The 15,273-nt window shown below is 44.3% G+C and overlaps 2 protein-coding genes across 2 annotated transcripts; one reads left to right on the top strand and one right to left on the bottom strand.

The window, feature by feature from the left end:
• Window positions 1–4,809: 4,809 nt before the first annotated feature.
• On the bottom strand, window positions 4,810–11,551 carry PIF1 (PIF1 5'-to-3' DNA helicase). Its single transcript, XM_077181872.1, has 12 exons — window positions 11,078–11,551; window positions 10,896–11,001; window positions 10,667–10,792; window positions 10,416–10,569; window positions 9,763–9,877; window positions 9,582–9,688; window positions 9,043–9,182; window positions 8,272–8,378; window positions 7,394–7,481; window positions 6,715–6,860; window positions 5,620–5,811; window positions 4,810–5,303 (listed from the first exon to the last, which is right to left on the bottom strand). The coding sequence occupies exons 1-12, from the start codon at window positions 11,549–11,551 to the stop codon at window positions 5,247–5,249; spliced, it is 1,812 nt and encodes a 603-aa protein (XP_077037987.1). The 3' UTR covers window positions 4,810–5,246.
• Window positions 11,552–11,695: 144 nt separating this feature from the next.
• Window positions 11,696–15,250, top strand: CFAP144 (cilia and flagella associated protein 144). Its single transcript, XM_054638145.2, has 4 exons — window positions 11,696–11,855; window positions 12,563–12,622; window positions 13,862–13,965; window positions 14,983–15,250. The coding sequence occupies exons 1-4, from the start codon at window positions 11,726–11,728 to the stop codon at window positions 15,103–15,105; spliced, it is 417 nt and encodes a 138-aa protein (XP_054494120.1). The 5' UTR covers window positions 11,696–11,725; the 3' UTR covers window positions 15,106–15,250.
• The last annotated feature ends 23 nt before the right edge of the window (window positions 15,251–15,273 follow it).

A 15,273-nucleotide genomic window follows, 5' to 3' on the forward strand; every position in this document is an offset into this window, starting at 1 on the left:
CTGATGATTCCATTGCTCTGGCTCTAAACAGAGTTCTTCAGAGGCTATGGTGCCCTCTTCATCTTCAGTTTTTACATAGCTTTCACCTCAGCTTGATATCCCACTCCTAGCACCCTGCTTGGAGCTGTTAGAGTTGGTACAGTGCTGAATCTGGTTTTTTGCAGGGGTTGGGCTTTTTCTGTTTTGTTGGGGGTTTTCCCTTTTTTTTTTTTTTTACTCAAGAACATCTCATGAAATCTATAGCAGAAGTTGTTAAGGGTCTGGCTCCTCTTTCTCATATTAGTGTCCTGACCCCAAAACTGAACACTGCAAGATGATCTACACTTTACAGAGTTATTGAATGAATATCACACTTAGGAGTTTTTGCCTGAAGCTTCTGAGGTATTACATTTTATGGAGGCCTTGACACTTTCAGGACAAGTGTCAAAACCTGATTATAATTTGTTTTGACAATATTTCTGTTAAAATATATAGGGCATTACAAACAATACTTTTGACCTTGTACTTTTTTTGAGATCCGAGAGTGCACAGGACTTCACAGCAATCTGTCAAAAATATTACTGTATCTTGAACATGAACTTAGAATTGTTTCTACAGAGCCATTTTTATATTTTATTTTTAAAACAAAATGAAGACATGTTGTATTTTTCCCAAAGTTTAAAATTGACAGCAATAATTATGGCTAATGAAGACAAAAGGACAAGATTTTATGAAAGTTTGTCATTTTAACCTGACTGAATCATCTGATGTGTTCTATTTTCAGTGGGGATTTTATGTTAAAATAGCCATAGCTTGCTACCATCACATGTAAAAGGGTTAAGGTTATTGCAAGGTCTCTCTCATCTGGAGAGGAAATTGTTTGGGTAAAACCCAAACAATTTCAGAGCTTCCTCCTTTATTATTAAAGCTTCCTTCTTTATTACTAAATCAGATCTGGTAACATCCCCCTGCCTTATGCATTGACATTCTGGCAATGAATTACTAGCTCATTGCTCAAGATTCAAGATCTGTTTTTAAAATGTACTTTGTATTTCTAAGTGTCAGTTGAAAGGACCTGGTGTTATTAGGGTCAAATATTTTATTACAAGGTGTCCTATTAATCCAACACAAACACAAAGGTAACTTACCTGGAATTTTCTTATGGAACAACCTAAAAACTGGCTGGTCACTACATACTCTCTTCCCAGATAAATCACAACCTTTAGAAGTTGTTTTTTAATCCAAGTTATTCTCATTAATTCACATCAATATTTTTCATATTTGATTTGTTACATTCAGTAAGCTTGTCCAGCCTTTACTTGGAAATACAAAAAGATATGTGATGCCTTGTTTTTGTGAATTATTATCTACTGGAATAATCTAAAGAAGTTTTACTTATGTTTTTAATTTAATGTCTAGCATTGTCTTCAAATAAGTTGTACCCTTTCTAACCTGACATTTAATTAAAGGGAATCACAGATCTTTCAGTAAACAATCCAGAATCCAAAATCTGAAGACCTGGACCAACTCCTAACTTCCAACTGGAAGTCTGTGCAAGTCCCCCTATAATTCTCAGGGTGTTCATAGTAATTTGAAAAACAAAAATTAAGTGTCCTACAGAAAACTGATATACAGATACAGCCCAGTGGCTTAAGAAGCAGTAGATGGAAGGTGTGGTTCCTGTACACATTCACCTGTCTGTTGACAAAAACCACATATTTTGAGAAATAAGAGGGGAAAAAAAACCCAACGAAGTCCATATAATAATTTTTTTAAACCTTCATTAAAAATCTTAAATTTCTGACAGAGACATCTTTATCATAGTTGTCATTGCAGAAATATTGTAATAAGCAATTTAGAAAAAATGTGTGTTACCTTGGAACCCAGTTGCCCACGTGTGGTAGGAAGCTGTTGGTGCCTACAGAGCTGCCACCCCAGGAGGGCTCTCATACATTCTTTGTCACATCTGACTGCCCCCTGTATCAACACCATAAAAAATTTAAAAGAAAAAAGATCAAATAGTGCAGTATTTAAGAATTATAAGTGAAAAACTACTCTTAGACTTCCTATCCACTTATTTTGCCTCTATAACAAGATTTCATAAATTATATACTAGTCAGTAGCTCAGCTAAAATATTCCATACATCTTATGATTTTTAATAGTAACAAGCATAAAATAGTTATATAGGAAACAGCAAAATAGAAATTTTACACATCTAAATGCAATCTCCAGCAATTCAGGTCTTTTCTCATGCTAATAATAGAACTGCTTAGATTTAACAGCAGAAGACAATTACATGTCACGGAGTGGCCTAATATAAAATGAGAAACTTGTAATATCTACAAGAAAAATGACATTATTAGCATTCATAGCACAACCAATAATGTACTGTATTTCCATCACTTAAGAGCAGCATTTTTTTATCTATTCAGAGCAATTCTGGATATGAAGGTCTAATTCCTGGACACAATCTTATTACAGCATCCAAGATCAACAGGACTATTGCTGCCTTTCCTGTGCTCACAGGACTTGTGGGCACAGGCTGTGAGGACACATATTTGTTTAATTATAATGAAAATGTTACATAAAGAATAGGAAGGGTGTTAAATCACCATACAAAGACTTGAACTGGAAGCTGGTAAGGTTTTAATAACACTCTGTTTGTGAATTATGCTTCCAATAACACAAATGTATTATGGAGCTTTAGCTGGTATAAAGCAGTTTCTTATGGTTTAGTGTATTTGAAATGAGAATGGCTGTACTTTGTAGTAACAGAAATACCAATTATGAATCAAACTCTTAGTTTAATTCACTTAATAATAGCTGCAGTTAAGGGAGATGTTGAAAGGCTTAAATTATAAATTGTGGTTTTGTTGTTTTGCTTTTTTTTTTAAATCTCATGGGGGGGGTACTGAGTTCTAGCTCTAGATAGTACCTTTGTAAGAAAAATTAACATGTTGGGGAGAATATGGAAGAAGGGATATTTATTGTATGACAAGATTTTTTTTGCTTTTTTTCCTTGCTCATGTAGGAAAGCATTATTCCATTTTAAAAAGGCCTCATCATAATCCCAACCCAAGGGGAGCCATGACAGAGCCTGTCAGCTCAGATTTGTCCTGACTGCTTCTTTTAGGATTCAAATAGCAGCTTTCAAACTCACCACCCATCCACATATCTGCTGTAGCTGGAAGTGAGAACAGCCAGAGTTTACACAGATGGATACCTTTTGGCCTCAGAGCAGCTGCCAGCCCTTCAAAAGCCACAGTGATTCTGCTTCCACAGTTCCATCACTGAGAATGCATGCACAATATTTCACCTAGATTTAATACTAAATGAAATATTCACCTTTTCATCTTTTAAGTTCTGTTTAGCATTTTACCTCAAATTGGCACCAACCCTACCCCCCAATACATCTGCAAAGATTTCAGTTCCTAAGTCCATGAAAGTTAAGTGAGTTACTTCACAAGATGATTATTAAAAGTTTATTTGCATTGCACATAATCACTAGTCTTACACTCTGAATTGTTTTGCAATTACAGGGGTACAGGAACTTTTTAAGAGTAATTAAAGGATTTGAACCTGCCTTATCGCTCTTACGTAATCAAACAATAAATCAATTTATTGTCAATAACTGGACTTGCCTGGCATATTCTTCATAGCTGTCTACCCCAACAGTAAAACTCAATTTAGCATTCTGGGCATTTCAGGTTCCACACTTTAAAGTCCAATGCAACATAAATCCCTCATTATACTGCAGCATCCCATCTTTAAAAACCCACAAGAATGCTAACTGAAACCAGCCCCCTGGCCAAGCACAAGGTTTGGGACTTGCCTTCCATAGGCTCCAGCTCCACCTCCAGGTACTTCCATCCACTCCCCACCAAACAATGCGCTGATACATTAAGAACCTCTCTGAATAATAGTAACACTTCTGTCTTATACTACTGCTTCCTCCAAGACTCTACCTTCTCAAGCCCAGAAAAAAAAAAATCAAACAAAGAAACCCAAAGCAAAACAAAAAAATACATTTTGAAATCCTATTGAAGTCTGTTTTCTGTTATGTTAACCACTGGCTAGCCAACATCCTTTCCTGGCCTTATGGAGAGCAGCTGCCAAGAAATGGCCTTCAACTTGCTTACACTGCAAAGGCTTTTTTAGAGAATGCCCCTGCAGGAGACAAGTTCCAGCTGGATGTTATTTCATGTTATTCCCATATGTAAAACATTTTAAAATATGCAAGTTACTCTAGCTTTAAGCGAAGTGCTAAAATACAAAGACCAAAGCTTCTCCTTTATTAAGCAGACAGCACGTTAGTTCTGCTCATCTCTGCTTTTGCTGAAATGAGTGAAGTTACAGCACACTTCCCATGTCCTTAGCCATTCCTCTGTTGCACACTCAAGTTCCACCTTATTAGTCAGACATTTTTTCCAGGAGAAACTCCCATCTGAATGGGAGCCTCGTGTGTTTAAACAAGAGGGGTCCCACCAGCACCCATGTCCTCTGATCCCCTTCTTGCTCATGGGGTGATCAATCTTCACAGTTCTTATAGTTCCATAATTATGGGTATAAGATGTAGGACTCCCTCCTATTTTTAAATAGTGCCAGCTCATCTCAAAAGGTTGAAAAATATCACCTCATTGTATGCAACAGACTAATAAAAATGCTATGTATCAGCATAACAGGCCATGTGCAACTCTGACAATTCTGCTTGTGGAAGAAGTTATGCAGACTCCTGGAGTCAGGCAGCAAGAACAGCTCTTCTCTTGCAGGTAAATCAAGTATTCCAGATATTTAGCACTGCTTTCCCTTGTGTCAGCAGCTCCTGTGATCAATCCATCCAAGCAAAGAGGACACACTTTCCATCTCTCCACAGTGGTATACTTGAAGAAAGGCACACAGGTCTCAGTCTATATGCGCAGATAATAAAATACACTGAGCAGGCAGGAGAGAATGGTAGGAAGGTACCTCAGACAGCATAAAACTGTAGAAATGTCCCTCAGGTACATCCTTGTTCAGTCATTTTGTTTGCTAGAGTTGCATGTGTGACACAGGAGTACTCAAGGCTGGGGGCTCAAAAGGGTCTGCAGAAGCCTTCCAAATTCCAGAGATGTGAGATGAGGATAGTTCTACATATCCAGAGTCAGCTGAATGAAGCAAACATCCAAAAAATCTCCTTTGACTTTGTCTGTGTTATCAAATATACACAGCAAGATTGCTGCATCTCAGCAGGCTGAGCTGACCCCTCACAGAGACTAGAAGAGCATTCTCAGTTGCATTTCCAGTTCTCCTTCTCATCAGCATCTGAATGGGTGTGTAGTGAATCCTTGAGGAGAAAGAAAAAGAAGAAACATACCAGAAATTTCTTTTGTGCCCACTACTCCCTCAATCCTTACTGCAAGAGGAGGCTCAAAGAATCCCAACCCATCCTTTCACCCAGAGGACCAGGTTGTGTTACACAACCCCAACTCTACAGGGGTATTTTGCCACCCAGAGCTGCCCTGCTACATGCCCTCTCTGCAGTTTCATCTCTCCTGCCACAAGTGTTGATCTTGCTTAGGAAGTAAAAGAAACATCCTGGTGACCACATCTCTTATCCTGGTGGCACAGGGCAGCTTTGCTAGAGTGGGATTTTCCTTTACCTGGGCTAGAAGCTGGTGATGCCTCAGGTGCCTGTAGAAGTGCAGCACAGCAGGATCAGCTCTCACTGCTTTGGGGTCAAAATCCAGGACACGGAGCCCCGCCAGGCTTCGGGCTCGGGACAGGGCTACGTAGGCCTGGCCACTCTCAAAGACTCTGGCCAGGGAGATCTCCACACAGTCCAGAGACATGCCCTGCCAAAGGTACAGAGGGCTGGGTTACACAGCAAACAAACACTGGGATGTATCAGCACTAACCTGTCCTGTGAGTCTGTCCAAGGTACCATCTTTGGGAAAAGGTTTTGATTTTAAAAAAAAGGGAATCAGTAGAAAGCAAAGACATTTTTCCACTGTCAGGAAATGTCTAGCAGACAGTAGGATCCACTAACTAACTCCAGTGAGGCTCTTGTTGTGTGAAACTCCATAAATCCCATCTAATCAAGATAGCAGGGGAAGAAATCCTGCTGATTTCACTCTTAGTAGTTAACTGGAGCAGGCACCATTCTCAAGCAGTCCTCAGGGAGACCTGAGAGAGAGTTTGGGTAAGGCCTGGCCAGCCCTGCCCCATGGGTTGTCCCAGGTGCAGCAGAATTTACAGCATGGCCTAGTTTAAACTATAAACTCATAGGTCACAGGTCTCCACGACCAGTATTTATCAAATATGAAGTCTTCTGGAAAGAAAGGAACTTTTAAAATATTACATTGTCACATTGAAAGTTATATTGAAAAAATCCCCGCTCTGCACCACCAAAGGGCGAGTCCAGCCCAAAGAGCACAGCTGTGGCTCCAGCAGCCTCCTCAGTGACACTGCAGAGCTCAGGTCCCCAGTGCTCTCAGGGGAGCACTACCCTCATCAGCCCAGAGTGATAAATAATGCTGCTGTATAGCCCAACTCCAACTCTGCAGATGGCAGCGCCCTTAGGGAAACCCCAGCAGTACTGAGAGCCCCACTCTCTGCAGCTAGACACATATTCTGGCCTTCCCCCCAGCAAGGGCCTTTCAGCTTCCCCTCCTGTTTCACCAGCAATACAAGCTCACCCAGGAAATAAGGTTTATACTGGTGTAAAAGTTTATAGACAGCTGTACAAGAACACCCACCTGACTCTTGTGAATGGAAATGGCCCATGCCAATTTTAAAGGTAATTGCTGACGACTCAGATGAACTCCTGATGGTCCTTTGATGACCCATTTCTCCATTTTTATGAGCTGTGTGACCCCACAGAGAAACCTCACCTTAGGCAGCCCTGTAGGAATGGGAGCAGGAAAAAAACCAGGAATGTATTCCTGACATTCAACAGCCAGGATGTCAGCAGCTAAAGAACACCGTTTTTCTGCCTAAACCAAACCTAAATCCACAGACAGTTAATAGCATGTCCTGAAATGATGTTTGACATCTACTTAAGCAGAAGAATTAAAGGCAGGTAATTTTACCAGTCGAGATGCAGAGAAAAATACATTTTGCAGGTAGCAGAAGATTATTCTTTGAGAAAAACAAACAAAAATTAATCAAAACTTGCTTCAGCAGAGCAAACAGGAAATTCAAATGAGCATACACATTTGCATACAGAATACAGAACACAAGAGGCCTACAGATAGCTGTAGCTGATGCAGTGCATGACATCACAGCTCGTGAGAGCCCCAAGCTTGCAGAGATCTCTCTGCTTTCCCTCAAATTATTACCAAGCTGTAAACAAATAAAGAAGTCATTAGCCACCAATGACACACTGTTTTGTTATTTTCCCACTTCCTTCAACAAAAGATCAAAAGGCTTGCTTACCCTTCTGTTCACTTTCAAACCCTACAACAACACCTCGTGCCCCATTCACCAGCCCTTGAGACACATCAAGGTTCTTTGCTAACATCACCTACAGAGAAAAAGAAATATCTTCAATGCACTGCTTCTACAGCCTGTTCAGCTACCTGCAGCTAAACTTCTTGCCAGGAAGCATGAGCACATCAGGCTGATTTGGCCAAATCGTCCTATCCTGCCAATTGCAGCACCATCTCCCATTTGATTGGAATTCTTTCATAGCCTTTCCTTCCTAGGATTCCTAACTACATCATTTTGCAGCATTGAACACTTTACTTGAGCTATTTCTGTCCACAGCTGTGAGCTCAGATCCAGGGAGCAGTTTCCCCTCCACCAGGCATCACCAGCCTATACAAATACAGATTCTGGGAGTAGCAAAGGAACAAGTTTCCAAAGCAAACAGTGCTACTACTAAGTACAATCCCACATCCTTTCCATTCTGACAGCCCCAGCTCAGAGCTAGGTGCCCAGCCCAGCAAATATGGCAAGCTGTGCCCTACCTTTACAGGTGGGGAGGGCTGCTGTACCTGGAGCTGAGACTGCAGGCAAGGACTGCTTATGCTCTCTGCTACTGGAAAGCTTCTAAATATGACTGGACATGTCTGTCAAAGTCACAGCAATCACCACTGTCCTCAAGACATGGACCTGAACTCATCTTCTGTGTGGATAAGACTCTAATCAGAAAAGATACAGGAGATTGGGATCATCTTCTGTTGGCCTGGCATTGTCATTCTAGACTGAATTTGCATTCTATATATTAATCTACTCTATACATTTCTCTGATATTCCTCCATTTTTCTTATGCCATTTGTTCTGGTCTACCATATGTGTGTACGCACACTTACCTGAGCTCCAAGCTTTAGCTCAACTCTACCACCCACAGGACACTGAGCATCAATTAACTTCACTAGCATTGGGTCACTGTCCAAAGCCTCAAACACATGCACTTCTCCTGTTAAGGAAAGACAGAACTTACAACTGTTGAACATACTCTACACAGCATTTCAGGACGTTCAGCATTTATTTCTAACAGCAATTCCTCTTTTAATATCCATTCTGCTCTGCTGCTAGGATATCCTCACACAAACCTAGTCACATCTAACAGCAGAGAGCTCACTATTGCCTCTCTTCCCTATCTAACTTCCAGAGCATGAAAAGGCACAGGAATGAAAGGTCAGCAATAAATAAGAACTGAGTAGACAGCATTTTGAGCAGTTTCACTCACTACCAACACCAGATCTCCAAAGCAGACTAAGGAAGAATCCAAGGGCCAGCAAGGGAGACAAAAAATTAAATAGTCTTTAATTCAAGTCATGGCTGGATAGAACATGGCCTTTCTAAGATGCTATAGAAAGAAAAAGTAGGGGTGTGGAGGCAATTAATTGCCCACCCTACCTCACAGCAAGCAATGAGCTTGCTGTTTCTTACAAACCAGTGACATTGTGGCTTTTTAAACAAAAAACTGAATTTTTTTTCCCCAGACACCTCAACTCTAACACACAGAACTTGGACTGGTGCTGCTGTGCATGACAGAACACTGGTCCCACCCCAGTACCCCCAACTGCACCCACACAAAGCTCAGCCCCAGAGCCAGGAGTTTCCTCCGCCGAGTTCACCTGGAAGCTGTTGCAAGCGTCTCTCGTTGGTTATTTCTACATCATCTTTATGGGTGCACAGCCTCGTAGCCAGGATCCCATCGCGCTCAGACTTGTGAGCAGCTGTCTGCATCAGCTGTCTGGTAACCTCCTCTGTGCACCTGGTAGCCAGGAAAAGGGAATTCTTCTTTAAAGTGATCAGGGACAGGTTCGAGCAGCAGTAACCTCCACACAGCTAGATCAGTCTGTGCAAGCTACAGGCCTCCAGAGAGGACAGAGAAGGATCCCTGCATAAAGTGAGAGAGCAGAGCCAGTGTGTGCCCCAGCCCTGCCAGCTCAGGATCCTTTGAATTAATTCACAGAAATTGCACAGGGACCCTAGGAAGACCCTTCCTTACCAGAGCAGCATATATGAAATCTGTCTATGTTAACTAAAGCATTTATAGCTTTTGCCCACAGCCACACATTCCTGACAGGGTACAGAAAAGTGAAAAACTGCTCTTTACTCTGCTCCACCTGTGGGGAGCAGGGATTACAAAGAGAGATGAGTTTCTCCTCACCTGCCTAAACGGATTGCACTCAGGATTGAGACAAAGGTCTTGTCAGTCTGTCTCCGCACTTCAGTCAGCTCCATGTTTATGTGGATGCATTTCCTCCAGCTTTTTGCCTGGAAAAATCATTGTCTTGTTAAGAAAGAGGCAGACTTGAGGTATGAGAGTGAATTTAGGAACAGTTTTGTACCTGGAAGCAGAACTTGGTTTCTTCATTAGCCTTGCAGACTGGGGGTAGCTGTAAGAAATCCCCACAGATAATTAGCTGAATTCCTCCAAAAGGCTCATCCCGTTTTCTGACAGCCCTGAAAGGGATAGAAGAGAAGTTTTGAATGTCCTCCAGAATCTAGATATAGTCAGGTCCCAGAAGTTGCTTCTTAATCTGTCAGTATATTCAAACCTAGACAACCTGCAGTGAAAGATGTTTATCCCCAGCTACCAAAGAAGAGCTCAAATAATTAAGCAGTGCGAGTACAAGACATTAAATTTTCTTTGCTTACCTAGCCCAGAGGTCAATACTGGTCTTGGTTCCTTAGTGGCTGTTATACTACAGCTACTTCTCTCTGCCAAGAGAGACCTTTTGGGCAGAGCTGTATATTCTGGACTCAGCTCTATAGACACCACTTAGCTCAGGAGAGAACAACCCAAAGAGCCACAACTGTGAGTGAGAAGTGGACATGACCAAAACCTATCTCATAATAAAGATCGACCCAGATGCTACAATTTCATGCCTCCTTACCATTCTGTCGAAGCAGCTGCTTGTATCCATTCACAAAACGAAAGAAAGGAAGCAGACTGGAAGTTCAGAGAAATTCATTGCTGCTAGACCTGACAATTGCTCACCTTGCCACTGCTTCCAGCTTGTCAAAGAACTTGCCATCCACCATTGAGATCTCATCAATAATTAAGTGCTGGCAGGCCAGCCAGTGCTGGCGCACCCCCGGCCTCTCTGCCAGCTGAATGCACTGTTCCAGCGGTGCCTTCCCAGAGCCGATCCCTGTCACAGGACAAAAGAAGCAATGCTTTAGGATGCTCCTGATTCTTTGGGAAGGGAGTAAGAGCTCCCAGCCCCTCACTGTCGGGCAGGCCATCACCTGCAAAGGCGTGGAGAGTTGTGCCACCGATGTGACAAGCCGCCACTCCCGTGCTGGCTGTAGCGTAGGTGATGTTGGGAGGGAGGGAGCCCAAGATCCTCTTCAGCAGGAACGACTTCCCAGTCCCTTCGAGAGAGAAGCAACAGGTCAATGGCCAGGACTTTCCCCGGGGAGCCGATGAGAGTGGCCAGGACCGCTCACCTGCGGAGCCGGTGAAGAAGATGCTCACCTGCAGAGCCGGTGAAGAAGATGCTCTTCCCGCTCCGCACGGCGCCCAGCACCGCCTCCTGCTCCGCCGAGAGCCTCGCCGGGGGCCGCCTCTCCGCGCGGGGCACCTGCGGGACAGGAGGGGCGCGCTGTGAGGCTGGGCAGGGCCGCTCGCCGGGGCCGCCCCCTTGCCCCGGGACTCACCTCCGCCGGGCGCTGCCCGCACTCTTGGCGGCGGCCGGGGCCGCCCAGCAGGTCCCGCTCCTGCACCGGGCTGATGACGGAGAAGGACGGCGGCGGCCGCTCCAGCAGGCGGGGGCGGCGCGGCGCGTCCCGCGGCACGGCGGCCACCTTGACGCGCAGGAGGCGGAGGAAGCGGCGCAGCGCGTCCGGGGGGCAGTCGGACAGCAGCACCTGGGCGCCGTCCGGCCCCACCCGCACCGCCGCCCGCCCCTCGCCCGCGAACCGCGTGAAGAGCCTCACGGCATCACCGGCCAGCACGAAGCTCATCACCGCCGCCGCCGCGCCGCTGCCGCCGGCCACCCGCAGCACGGGCTGCCGCAGCTCGTTGCGGCCCAGCAGCACGGTCGCGTTCCGCATCAGGCGGCGGCGCGGGGCGAGGCCCCCCGGCAGCGGCTGCTCCACGGCCGCCGTACAGCGCAGCTCCGCCGCCTCCATCAGCCCCACCGGCCGTTCAAACGGGCCGCGTGCGCCGCCGCCAATCAGCGCCGGGGGCTTTAACTCGGCGGCCAATAGGAGGCGGGAAGGGCGGGGCGCGAGGCGGAGCGCCGCGCGGGCCAATCAGCGGCCCCGGCGGCAGCACGCGGGCGTTGCTAGGGCAGCCGCGCGGGCATGGCCGCTCGCCGCGGAGAGCGGGATCCGCCGGACGCGCGGCAGAACCGCCTCCAGGCAGAGCGGGCCAGGAAGGAGCGCCGCTGGCAGCTGCTCTTCACCCAGTATACTGTGAACCCCATCCATCCCGGTGAGGCCTCCCGGCCAACCACGGGGAACCGGCGTAAAGCCCCGGGGGCAAAACAAGCGGTGAGGGGAGTGGGGGGGCCGGGGCAGGCCCGCAGCGCTCAGCTGCACTCAGGGACGAACAGCCGCAGCCCAGAGCGGCCAGCGAGGGGGTAAAGCTGGAAAAGGCAACTGGTGCACTTCCCTTTTGCACACTCAGAGACAGAACACAGACATGACCCGCTTGCCTAGATGGTGCCTTCAGTAACCACGTAGAAGTGAGGCAACTATTTAGGGCGTGGAATTTACAAATTCAGTGAAAATACAGAGCCAAGATGGGGTAGAGGGCCCCAACACTACACCCTGTTCCTTCAGGTCCTGATCACTTTCTACCTGCTAATTCACAGTCTGTGCTAGCACAGGCAGGTGATGTAAGTAGATTCTTTCAGGTCTAAGTTTTTCAATAAAACAACAAAGAAAAATGATTTCCTGAGACTTGGCACTCTGCAGGCTATCCCTTGGCTGGGGTGGGACTCTGATATGGTAAGTGCAGGCAGCATCCTATTGAAAGGTCTTTAGCACACTTAATGCCCTTCCCTTCCTAGAAGTTGCCATTAATCTGTATTTCTAACTCATTTTCTTCTATGCACAAGCAGTTCATTAATACATATTCTATACCTGGCTGTGATGCCAAATTCACATTAAAGTCATTCACCTCTCATTTCTCTCCAGTCCACATGGTTTCTAGGAAGCCAATGTCTTGGCACGAGAACATACAGGAGCCAATAGATGGTAAGAAGTCTCTGAAAAGCTTGTGGTAACTACATAAGAAAATTATTAACACATAAGATTTAGTAATTGTAACCAGTCTAAAATAGCATGTATGCGGACACACCTCTGTGACCATATAAGTTAATCTCATAAATGATTTTTGTTTGTAAAGCAGGTTTTGCCCACTTTAAGGCCCTTTCCTATTGCTTTCCATTTTCAGCACAAGTTTGCATCCATGCAACTATGGTCTTATTTTTCTTTTTAATTAAAATATGGAGCAACTGTAAAATAGATAAAATTCCTTATATTCATACTATAATGTGACAGTGTTCACAGGGGTTTTCAGGATGAGGGAAGAGACATAGGTCTGACTCCATATTTCAGAAGGCTTGATTTGTTATTTTATGATACATATATTACATTATAACTATACTAAAAAGAATAGAAGGAAAAAGTTTCATCTCAGAAGGCTAGCTAAGCTAAGAATAGAATGGAATGAATAACAAAGGTCTGTGTCTCGGACAGAGAGTCCAAGCTAACTGGGCTGTGGTTGGCCATTAATTCTAAACATTCAAGATGGGCCAGTCACAGACACACCTGATGCATTCCACAGCAGCAGATAACCATTGTTTACATTTTGTTGCTGAAACCTCTCAGCTTCTCAGCAGGAAAAAATCCTAAGAAAAGGATTTTCATAAAAAGATGTCTGCGACACTATAAAATTTTGGTTGAGAATCTAAACCTGTCAGGAAAACAAAAATACCTAGAAGCATGTTGCCTGCCATTGCAGATTCTACCCAACTAAACTGCTGAAATTACTGTCCAGTCTTACTTTAGATATATAGGGCTCTTATACTGATAAGAGCCCTTAGAGCAGCTACTCCCTTATTTTTAACATGCCAGTTTTGTCTAGGAACCTTAATGGGTCAGGTAAGTTTGGCCTGCTCTATTCAAGGACTGAGGAGGGTGGCAAACCAAACCAGGGGAAGGCTGCAGGTCTCAGGCAACCAAGAAAGTCGAGAGCTGTCATGGAGCACTGGTTTGTACTAGATGTGGTATAGGAAAAGCAAGATGCTGCAGTACAGTAGTCAGGGATACAGAATTACAGGACAGTACTGTCAGGCAAATCTTGAAACTTCCTTGGGAAATATTTGAGTAGAAATGTCACCATGCATTCTGACAGTATGATTCACAGAAGCACAGGGGCTGTTTTTAAACACACTTTCATTTGTATTTGTGTCTCGTTTTTTAAAACAACAGATGAATTCCTGAAACTTCTTCACCGTGCAGCAGTGGTGCCAAGAGAGAAATACTCAGAGCCACAAACTGAAAGCCAAGAAATTGGCTGGCATACAAAACCTTTGGTGAGTAGGATGCTTAAATACTCAGCCCCTTACAGGATTCAGAGATCTTAAGCCTGCCACACTGAAAAATACTCAAGCAGGAAAACAATTTGTGACAAACAAGGAAAACAAGAATTACAGGGAATGAGCAGAGCTGTTCACAGAAAATAAGTTTTTTAAATTTACACCTAAGAGGACTCTTCACACTAGCAGAGACTCGTGAACAGAGAAGCAGTACACTTCCCCTGAGAAACCTGACTGCAAAACATCTACAGACAGTGACAGCACACTGCCAAATGCCACAGGTGTACTCAGGGCTGTTTATTAAAGCATTCAGCCATGAGAAATGGCATAGTGAGCAATGCAAAGTGATGTACTGAAGTACTGTGAAAAGAAACGTGCTGCTGCACAGCATCTTTCAAAGTAATTGCAAGCAGAACCATAAAATTAATAATCATCTAAGTATACCCAAAGCAGATACAACAGTGAGGATTCATCTGGGGAAGTGTGAATAAACAGGAGAAGAAATATGATTAACAAGCTGAGACATCAATCATATCTGGCAAACAGCTGTGATGATGAAGAGCAATTAGCGTTTTGGGAAAGGCAAATTTTGGCCTGTTATAAAGAAAACTAAGATAAATAAGAAAATAAGACAGTCTTCATTGACTTTTCATATTATATATCAAGTAAACTAGTTAGTAATGACAAGAGTGGAGACAGACATCCCAGCTGGGCTCTGTGGTATTAAGGAACTGCTGGTAGGATTAGTCTGGCAGGGTGGAGGCAACTAAACTTGTGTGTAGGGAAGCAAGTTTGATTCTTAGAGTCAGAAGTAATGATACTATTTAATTTGTTAAGTTTTCCGTATTCAGCAGATTTGACCATAACAAAGCAGAGAACAGTACAGTGGTACCCTGCTCTTCTGTCATTTGGACATTTCTCAGCAGTGGAACACCATGCATCACTCCCCTAGGAGGGACTCCTACTACTGATTTTAGTAAGAGCACATGACTGTTTGTCATTCTTGTTTCCCAGGTTCCTTTTGACCGCAGTGATACCAGATTCTACTTCCCACGCCAGACAACTGAGATCACCATCCATGGCTACCCTGCACCACGGGGACAGAAGTCTAAAGACCAGGAGGAAAGCTACAGATAGATGTTGACATCTAATGTGTTAGGTCCTGCTTGTTATCTAGCAAGTCTGGCAGATTTCTAGTGAGAGACAATAGAAAAGAGAATATTAATCTGTCCAGATTTACAACCTGACAACAGTGTCACAAATAAACCTATCTGTAAGGCTCTGTATTTGTCTCATTGCTGTTCC

This window comes from Agelaius phoeniceus, chromosome 8, assembly GCF_051311805.1.
Source record: "Agelaius phoeniceus isolate bAgePho1 chromosome 8, bAgePho1.hap1, whole genome shotgun sequence".
In the NCBI taxonomy this organism is placed as follows: domain Eukaryota; kingdom Metazoa; phylum Chordata; class Aves; order Passeriformes; family Icteridae; genus Agelaius; species Agelaius phoeniceus.